Source organism: Microtus ochrogaster, chromosome 7 (assembly GCF_000317375.1).
Source record: "Microtus ochrogaster isolate Prairie Vole_2 chromosome 7, MicOch1.0, whole genome shotgun sequence".
Taxonomy (NCBI): Eukaryota; Metazoa; Chordata; class Mammalia; order Rodentia; family Cricetidae; genus Microtus; species Microtus ochrogaster.
Window position 1 is genome coordinate 71,163,395 of NC_022014.1, and position 10,529 is coordinate 71,173,923.

Here is a 10,529-nt window from a genome sequence, read left to right on the forward strand (position 1 = left end):
CTGCAGGCCAGAAGAGGGCACCAGACCACATTCCAGATGGTTGTGAGCCACCATGTGGTTGCTGGGAATTGAACTCAGGACCTTTGGAAGAGCAGACAATGCTCTTAACCTCTGAGCCATCTCTCCAGCTCCCTTGTTTTGTTCTTGTTGTTTTGTTTTGTTTTGTTTTTTTTTGAGACAGGATTTCACTGTGTACCCTTGGCTGTCCTGAAACTTTTTCCACAGACTGGACTGGCCACGATCCCACAGAGATCCCCCTGCCTCTGCCTCCTGAGTGCTGGAAGTAAAGATTGTGTATCACTACCATCTAGCTACACAGGTGTTATTATTATTGTTGTTATTATTAATGTGTGTGTTGAAGAGAAACAACTTTTGGAAATTGGTTCTTACCTTCCACCTTGTTTTTTGTTTTGCTTATAATTTATTAAAACAATATTATAAAGAGCCTGCATACAAAAAAATCATACAGGGAATAACCAATGAATTTCTGTACAGTTAGGATAGGCAATCTGAAGCTGTGGAGTTTCACAATGGATTTCACACTTTCACTATTAAATATATGCACTTCTCTTTGACCAACAAACCAAAAACAACCCATGAGAGTTAAAACTGGAAAATGAGCTTCATATCCTCTTTCATGACTTAAGTGTCCATCACTTGCACTCAGTCCTTCACTTAGTATGTACCCTTTCTTGTTGTCCATGCTATTTTGTGCCCATATGTACATTTGTCTACATGTGTTAAAAGTGGTATTTGTCTCTACATTCCACCTTGTTGAGGCAGGATCTTTCTTGTTTGGGTACTGTGTATCAGTACTCCTGGCTCTCCAGCTTCCACTAATGATTCTACATCTGCCTCCTATCTCAGGGTAGTAGGGGTGCTGGGCTTAACAGATTCACTTTATGAGGGTTCCGTTGTCAGGCTTGCTTGTACAGCAAGCACTTTTATCCCTTAAGCAATTTCTGTCTGTGTGTGTCTCTCTCTCTGTCTCTGTCTCTGTCTCTGTCTCTCTCTCTCTCTCTCTCTGTCTCTCTCTCTCTCTCTCTCTCTGTTTTTAGACAGATCTAACTATGTAGCTCTGGCTGCCCTCAAGCTTGGCAACATGAATTCGATCCCTGGACCCCACAAAAAGGTGAAGGAGAGAACAGTCTTCAAAAATATGATCTCTGTCCTCCACACCCATGCTATGACAAGTATATCCTACATACATAAATAATAAACTTTTAAAATACAGAAAACTGAACATTATTTCTTTGCTATACATCTCTTCTAAGAGAATTATAAAACACCAATGATTCAAAGAGCAGAGAGACAATGCTAATAAGATAAAAGATTAACTAGTCAAGCTAAATGCAAGCCTACAAAACTCCTCACCCTTTTAAGAACATCCAGTATACTCATCTAGCTGCCACAGGTGTGTATCTGGCTCATGCATCTGCACACACACTGCACAATTTTCTTTCAAAAAGCTCACCATTCTTTCAAAGTAAAAAACTGTAATTTTGGGCTTAAGGAGACATTGGGATTTTAAAAATTACATAGCAGGGAGGTGGGGTTGAATACGGGAGGAGTTGGGGGAAAAGATATAAACAAAATATACAGCATGAAATTCTTAAAAATAAATAAATAAAAAACAAGACCAAAAAACCATAGCATAATCCATACAGTAAGTTTTGAAGGGTGATAATAATCCAACTACAAAGGAATGGTATTTATGACACTCAGGTTGTCAGTTCACTGGGACTGTACTTAACCAAAGCATGGTGGAACATGTCTGTAATGCTATCACTCGGAAGGCTGAAACAATTTATCTAGGGGCTGGAGAGATAACTCAGAAATTTCAAGTACTTGTTGCTCTTCCAGAGGACCCAGGTTTTAATCCAAGGACCCATAACCACCTTTAACTCCAGTTTGGATCCCATAACCTTTTTAGACTTCTTCGGGTACCAGACACAAATGTAGTATACATACATACACACAGACAAAACATTCATACACATAAAATAAATCTCAAAACAACAAAAAAATTCTTAAAAAAATTTTTAAAAGAGGATTTCTATAAACTTGAGGTCAGCATAGGCTACACAGTGACTATCAGGCCAAACAGGGTTACATACCAAGAACCTATCTCAAAAGAATGAAGATGAGAGGAAAAGATTATAACTTTAGAGAGACACATACTGTCTAATGTTTCAGTAAACAATGGACCTCTAAGAACAAAAATAGCAGACCACACAAATAAAGGTTCCATCATATTATAGTGGGGCTGAAAAGTTCCTATTAGTTCGTGATTTTGCAGTTGCTGCAATATGTAAAGTGGGATGCACAACTCATGTAGTTGTGGGCACACTAATATAAACAAATCTATTAAGCTGATCACAGCACATACAACTAATTCTATGTAGCATATAATGACTGACAATATAAGCAACTAGGTTGTTGGTTTAAGGCATTATACTTTTCATCATTTTCTTATTTATTTAGAAATAGTCTCATTAGACAGCCTAGACCAGCCTTGAACTCAGTCACCTTCTACCTTGGTCTTCTGAGTGCTGAGATTAAGGCACCTGCCGCCATACCCCACTCATCCTTATTTCAGTGCAGTCCTGTTAAATAAAAGTTCCTAGTAAAGCAGCATCCAAGTTCCACTGGCAACCATCACATACATTTTGAGTTTACTGAGTCTCTAAACTGCACCAAGTTCTCATGTTTGACTTACCGCAAGTTGCTTTGTTCACTGGGATATAGAAATAATAGGCTGTGCTATATACAAATACACACACACACCCAACAGCCTAATTGTACAGTAGGCTATATCATCTAAGTTTGTCAAAGTATATGCTCTCAAAACATATCCTAGCCATTAAGCAACATGAAGCCATTTCTTAGACAGAAAAAACACAGCATGTAAAGTGCAGCGCCACTACTTCAAAAGCCTGTTTTCAGAGACTGAATGTTTTACAAACTGAAGGTTGTGGCAGTTCTATTTAACAAGTCTACTGACACCAGTTTCCCAACTGCTTTTAATCACTAGTATCGTCAAAACATGTCTAAAAAGTATCTACCTTTAAAAAACACACACACAACACTGCTGGCACCCTTCATGACCACAGTATAAGCATAAAGATAAGTCCATACTAAAAGGTGCTTTATCGATCAACCAGCACCTTCCAACTTCAGGCAAAGGCTCACTCACAACAGCTACATCTCAGCTCACTCAAGCAGCACAAATAAGCTTCAAATCACTTAAGCGATTCCCTAAAAGTTAAAAGTTTTGAGAAAACAAGACACTTATCAGAGAAGTTTTTCCCATTTAGACTAGCTGAATACACAAAGCTTAGAAATTAAAAACTCTTGGTCATAAAGGTCAGGTCTCATGCATATGTTCTCATCGTTTCCGTATCGGCTGTGGCCATGCATCCATTATTAGGCACTATCTTATACTGCATCAGACCTTAGAGGCATAAACCATGTGCTGCATGATGAGGCGTTTCAAGAGAACTTGTTTTCCATTTTTGTTTCTGCTGAGGAAAGGAGGGACTTTTTCACTGGGAAAAGCATGCAGTGAACAGTTCATCAAAGTCATATTTCCCTACATCTGATATTATGCACAGACAATAGGCCAAGAACAGTTTTCATCTATGACTGCTCTGAGTATACAACCACTGAAGGGTCTGAAAAGCTAGATTACAATGGAATCCTTGTATCACAGTCATGAAGCTGGGGCACACTCACCTAGAGAGTTGCAGCCTGGCGTAGGACATTTCATATTGAAATTGTAGCTTTCGTGAAATCGACGGCGCTTGGGACGGTGAGAGAGATCACTGCCTGAGTCCTTCAGGGACATGTCCTTGGCAATGCTCTCATCATGAGACACATTGGGGCTAGAGATGTCGATGTCAGACTCAGAAGAAGGTGCATTTCCAGTTGGAGTTCTAGGAGGTGACTCATCATGATCAGCTGTGTTTTTAGTTTCTAAAGAAAAAGCAATTGGTAAAACTGGTGAATGGGTCTATTTACTTGAAGATTCATTAGACTGAAGTTTATAGACTTTGCAGCTCTCTTTCTACAGCTTTTTAAAAAGACATGGTGTCAAGTGGCCCAAACTCTATAGGTAGCATCCTCCTGCCTCTAGTTCTCTAGTTCTGAGCTTATAGGCATGTACCAGCACAACTAGTTTTATGCAGTGGTAGGCCCAGCAGGGCCTCATACATGTTATGCCAGCAGTCTACAAATGAGCTACGTCTATATAACCCTCCAAGATCTTAACCAGTAATTTTTATCTACTTATCTGCTATAAGACACTGAAACCATCACTTTGATCTAACTGTAAATTCTGGCTGAATATAAATTTGGGGTTTTCCTACTACATGTTACTTTTTTATGTTTCTCCTAAGCTTTTAATCCAGGGTAATTAAAAACTGAATATAATTAAATTTTTCAAAAGCACCCAAATATCACAAAACTGTGTTCTCACCATCCCAAGTGTTGTTTAGCAATAAAACTTAACTTTTTACTGTCATTTTAAAAATTCATCAAAAGGTATTAGGTTCTTTACTGAAAAAAATAGTTACTAAATAATCAACCCATTTTCTTTCCTAGAGCTACACAAGACAGAAAATAAATAAGCTGGGTGTGGTAGTACATTCCTTCAATACCAATACTCAGAAGGCAAAAGCAGGCATTCTCTGTGGTGAGTTCAAGGCCAGCCTGGACTACGTAGCAAGGAAGGCTACTTAGAAAGACCCTGTCTCAAAACCAACCCCAACCAAAAAAAAAAAAAAAAAAGAATGAAATTGACTTAAAATTTTTCATATTTATTTTATGTGTATGAATGTTTTGTCTGCATGTTTGTGTGCATACTCAATGTGCCTGAAGTTACTGGGGTCTCATAATCTTGGAATTCACACATTTTTTTTGTTGTTGTTAAAAACAAAACAACAGACTTTATTTATACCTGGTTGGTCTGGAACTTTCTATGTACGGCAGGTAGCCTTAAACACATAGAGCTCTACTTGTCTCTACCTCCTAAACACTTAGATGAAAGATACTATACTCTTTAAAGATATTTAAATTTTTAATTATGTATATGTGGACAAAATGTAGATACTGGCAGAGGCCAGAACAGGGCATCAGATCTCCTAGAGTTGGAGTTACAGGCAGTTGTGAGCCACCAGACATATGTGCTGGGAACCTAACTCAGGTCCTCTCTCTACAAGAGCAGTGTCCTGTGTGATTTCATGCTTTTAATTCCAGTACTCGGGAGCTCTCTGTGAGCTTGAGGACAGCCTGGTCTATGCAATGCCATCCCAGGACAGCCAAGGATATGTAGAATCCTGCCCCCCCACCATGCAAAAAAAAAAGAGCTCTTAACCACTGAGCCATCTGTCCGGCCACAGAAACTGCACACTCTTGTTTGTTGAGATAGGGTTTCTCTGTGTAACAGCCCTAGTTGTCCTGGAACTAGCTCTATAGAGGTTATAGACAAGGCTGGCCTCGAACTCAGAAATCCATCTGCCTCTGCCTCCCGAGTACTTGAATTTGTACCCACACCAACACACCTGGCCAACTGAATACTCTTTTAAATCAAGGATTACAAGCCAGATACCTACAGGGCTGGACATGGTCAAATAATCTCATTGTCTCCAAAGGTGACAGCTACAATTCAGCTCCAGCTAATAATTACTGTGGATAAATGGCCACCAGTATTTCCAAATCTTCCCTGTTTTAAAAATTAACTATTGATCTGTGAGTTCAAAGCCAGTCTGACCTAGATAATAAGTTCCAGGATAGCCAGCTCTACATAGAGATCCTGTCTCAAACCAAACCAAACAAAAATAATTAGATAACCAAAAAATAAAGTATTGGGGCTGGAGAGATGACTCATTGGTTAAAGAGCACTAGCTGTTCTCCCAGAGGACCTGGGTCTCATTACAACACCCACACAGAAGTTCACAGTTTTAACTCTCATCCCAGGAAATCTTATGCCCTCTTCTGGCTCCTTGGGTACTAGGCACAAACATGGCTCAAAGACTTATATGCAGACCAAACACATTAAATATTAATAAAAATTTAAAAATAAGTACAAATTTTTATATGAAAATCTTTGTACTTCCAAGTATTACCAAATAGAGTTAAACCATTTGAATTTGTGCAAACCAACCAACCATGTTGCCTGATTGAAGAATCTCAGTAGCCTGTAAGATCTACTCTAACATCTCTCTCTAAGGCTCTTGAGTCACTGGGTCACAACCAAATAACTTACCACTATCTATCACAAAAGATCTCTTCTAGTCAACAGTCTGGAGGAAAATGGACTAGTAATCACAGAGCTAGTAAAATCTGGGCCATGCCTTCTTCATGTTGAGGCTCAGAAGGCCTTTTCCCCCATTATACATCCAATCTAATACACTCTAGCTGCTTGGACATTAACACTCTAGCAATCAAAACAGACTGTGTAAGACAGTAAGAAATTAAATAGAGCATGGTGGCATACATCTGCAGCCCCAGCTCTCTGGAGGTTGAGGCAGGAGGATCACAATTTTGAGGCTATCTACTGTGAACCTCATTTCATAAACCACAAACAAAGCTGCAAACCCCAAACAAACAAACAAACAAACTCAGGTAAATAGTGTTTGCTTACCTAAACTCTGACAGTATCTCTCTGCAGAGTCAAAGCCTTAAGAGAAAACTGACCAGATCCTTTGTACACCAACAAGTCATACACATCCACTTACCTCTATCTGAAAAATCAACCACCTGTTCCGTTTCAGAGCCAGATGAGCGAGTCTGCCGAAGAGGGTACTTTTTTGGAGTCACTGGGGTGGGCTGCTGTTGACTACGGGTCACTCTTCTGGTAGAATATGCAGGCTCCTCAGCACCAAAAGATGGCAAATTTCGAACAGGGCTAGAATCTGATCCCGGTTTTAAAAGGTCGTAAAATAAAGGGAAAAAGAAGAAAACCATTTTATTCCCATCCACACAATTAATAAGAATGCAGTTCCTTTTCTTCCTTATTTCATAAACTCAACAAGTCCTTAGACTATATTGATATCACTAAATGACACATGACAGGAATTTAGCTCAGGTGTAATAATTTCATAAGAGCAGAACATGAGAATTTAGGCCCTGTAGTGAAGACTGAACGCTATTCGGATTCCACTCCACACAGCAACCCTGTGTGGCATCTTGGGCAAGTTAATGTCTCCAAGTTTACTTCTTTATCCATGAAAAAGAAAAATACTTACCTTAGTTGGGGGGAGGACACACTAGCTGCATATTTCCCAATATTATGAGGAGAGTTCTTTACCAGTATTAACTGTACCACCTGTTTTCTTCCTTGCTACAGCCCATCATAATACAGATACCCTAAAGCTAACAGAATAATACATACTATATTGGGGGCTTACTTAGTCTTTCTAATTGTCCTTACATTTTTATGTGAAATTATAATGTATTCGAAAAGAACAAAAAATTTTTAAGACAAACCTAGTGACATAAGTATTGTATTTGGGATTCTGAGGCAGAATGATAGTAACTTACAGGCCAGCCTGGAATACCTAAGGATAAATTGGCTTAGAACAATCAAATGAAATTTATCTTTTTTAAGTTTTGGAGTTTTTAAAAATTTTATTTATTTATTTGTTTGTTTGTTTGTTTTTCAAGATAGGGTTTCGCTGTGTAACAGTCCTAGCTGTCCTGGAACTAGCTCTTGTAGACCAGGCTGGACTCAAACTCACAAAGATCAACCTGTCTCTGCCTCCCAAAGTGCTGGGACTAAACGCGTGTATCACCACCACCTGGTGCTCTATTTTTATGTGTATGAGTATTGAATTCCCTGGATTTACTTGGCACCACTAGGTGGGTGCTGGGAGCTGAACCTAGGTACTCTGAAAAAGCAACTAAGTGCTCTTACTGCTGAGCCTTCACTTCAGTCCCTTAAGTTGTTCCCATAGAGAAACCTATTCTAAAGCCTTTATAGACCTTCATATCTCCAATAAGAAAAGAAACTCAGTTAAAACTATAGAATGTTATAAACAAACACATACTACAACAATGTGTGAAATATAAGTTGAGTTTCTCAAGCTGTCCAGAGAGATGTTTGTACACAGGTCCCCAAATTCATATACTTTTTGGGGCTCTTTTCACAAGGCTGTCTATATTTCACATTAGGGAGGGCAGTCTTACCCTGTGCCGATGCTCAAGAGTTGTACAGTTCCATGGCCAGGAAATAAAATAACTGCAGAGAGCTGGGCGATGGTGGCGCACGCCTTTAATCCCAGCACTCGGGAGGCAGAGGCAGGCGGATCTCTGTGAGTTCGAGACCAGCCTGGTCTACAGAGCTAGTTCCAGGACAGGCTCCAAAGCCACAGAGAAACCCTGTCTCGAAAAACCAAAAAAAAAAAAAAAAAAAAAAAAACTGCAGAGGGCCCCGCCCCCCCAAGCTGTTTTAAGTATCCATTGCCTTTAGAACATAGCTAATTACAAGTTTCTAAGAACCCTTAGGATTTTCTGCATATATGGTTCCCTCTGCCTAAAACATTTTTCTCATCTTGCAATCTGTAAACTCCTATTAGACTGCTACCAGATAACAATGTGGTTGCCCCACTTCTGGGCTTCCACAGGATTCTTTTAAGAAATCACATTTATTTGTGTGTGCACAAACACACACATAAACATCTATGTAACTGTATCTATCTACCTATTGATTTCTCTATTGATCTATCTTATATAGATAATACATACATAAATATACATTTTGCTTTTTTTTTTTTTGGTGGGGGGGGGAGGGTGATCCAGAGTCTCAGTATATAGCTCTGGTTAGTCTTGAACTATATAGACCAGAATGGCCTTGAATTCAGAGCTCTGCAAGCATGCCTCTGCTTCCCAAGTATTGGGGGTCGAGGCATGTGCTACCATACCCACCCCCATATTATAATTTTTCCGTTTACTCTATCATCACAGACTGATAGTCACCTTCGTGTTTTAGCTAAACCTCTCTTCCACACTGATCAAATTTGGTGGGGCAAAGGCTACCCACCAAACGAGCCCAAACGGGCAGCTAAGTACACTAAAGAGCCTTCCAACTACCTTCCAAACACAAGACTTTTGTTCTTTTACTACCAAAGTATTTACTCACACACTGTTGTATCTATCAAATGTGACTCTACATTCTATAATTAAATGTTCTTTTAGAAGCAATAAGCCTCACTAACACATGAAATACGCATCTTAAGGCCCTAAGCCATTTTACAAAGAGCTAAAATAACATTCCCATTTTACCATTTTATGACTGATAATACCAGGACATGGTATCTGTCAGAAACATTTTGATGATCTAGTATCTCTGTATTTGCCTTACACTTTGACACAGTCTATCTACACCAAGCCAAAGGACCAGTATCCCTATGAACTAGCAAAATAAAATGATACCAATCTGTCCAGTGTGAGGAACAGTGAGGAAAAAAAAAATGACTTTTACCTTGAGAACTCTGGCTTAGCCTGGCTGAAGAGCGAGTGACTCGGGCAGAACGTCGCGATGTACCATCACTCTCTGAACTGTCTGTGTGCTCGAGATCTGTAGAAAAATCGGAATCTTCGGTTCCATCTGAACTACTGCCTGCATTTCTCTGTAATACCATAGATCCAGACATTAGCATGAAAGCATTTACTGCGGGATTCTATTAGCACTGGAAGCAAAATGAACCGTGAAGCTGAAGTACCAAGTTCCAATGTAAGAAAGGGCTCCATCACAATTTCCCCTTCCTGCTCAGAGGAACTGTCCTTCATTTCAGACATTTTAGTGGAACAACCTACAAATAAGTAAGACACCTGTGCTAAACAAACTTGGAAAAAGAAGTAATTCTTAATGTATTATCACTAATTCTGAAACAATTCAGACTGAATCATTAGAACTCTCATAAGAGATCAACAAATTAGAAATAAAAGCACCTAATCTAACAACAAAACAACAAAATCAAATGGTCTGGATAGCAAAACCATGTCAAAAAAGAAGAGAAAAGAAAAGAAAAGAAAAAGCAGAGATGAACCAGTCCTAAGAGCATATACAGCTCAGATTGTATACGCCAGAGTTCAATTCCCAGCAGCTACACGGTGGCTCACAAACTGCCTGTAACTCCAGCTCCAGGGAAACCACTGGCCTCTCGCCTCCTGGAGCATACATACATACACATAGTTAGAACAATATAACTAAATCATTTTTTTAAAAAAGTCCAAGACAATGAATAAAATGTTAATGCTAGGCCCCATTTAACTTCAGGGTAAATTTTGTTCAAACTCTCCATCAAAAAAAATCACACATTAGCTGGGCAAAGTGGTGCATGCCTTTTTTTTTTTTTTTTTTTATAGTTTGTTACTGAAGGATTGGGTTTCTGCACTCAAAAGCCCATGACAAGCTCAGTCTGACTTGTATTTTGGAGAAGTGAAGGAACTCAGGGGCTGGGCTCACCTATGGAGTGTGTATCTGGAATGTGGGGTGGCTGGACCGCCGCGGCTTTTTTTTTTTTTTT

The 10,529-nt window shown here is 39.3% G+C and overlaps 1 protein-coding gene across 2 annotated transcripts in view; it reads right to left on the minus strand.

Annotated features, from left to right (window-relative positions):
• Kat7 (lysine acetyltransferase 7) overlaps positions 1-10,529 on the minus strand; it is a 38,565-nt gene that overhangs the window by 24,263 nt on the left and 3,773 nt on the right. For both annotated transcript variants that reach the window (XM_005350611.3, XM_005350612.3), the window contains exons 2-4: positions 9,482-9,629; positions 6,738-6,914; positions 3,736-3,975 (exon numbers count right to left, since the gene is read on the minus strand). In XM_005350611.3, coding sequence (XP_005350668.1) covers positions 3,736-3,975; positions 6,738-6,914; positions 9,482-9,629 — 565 coding nt within the window. The remainder of the gene's footprint in view (positions 1-3,735; positions 3,976-6,737; positions 6,915-9,481; positions 9,630-10,529) is intronic.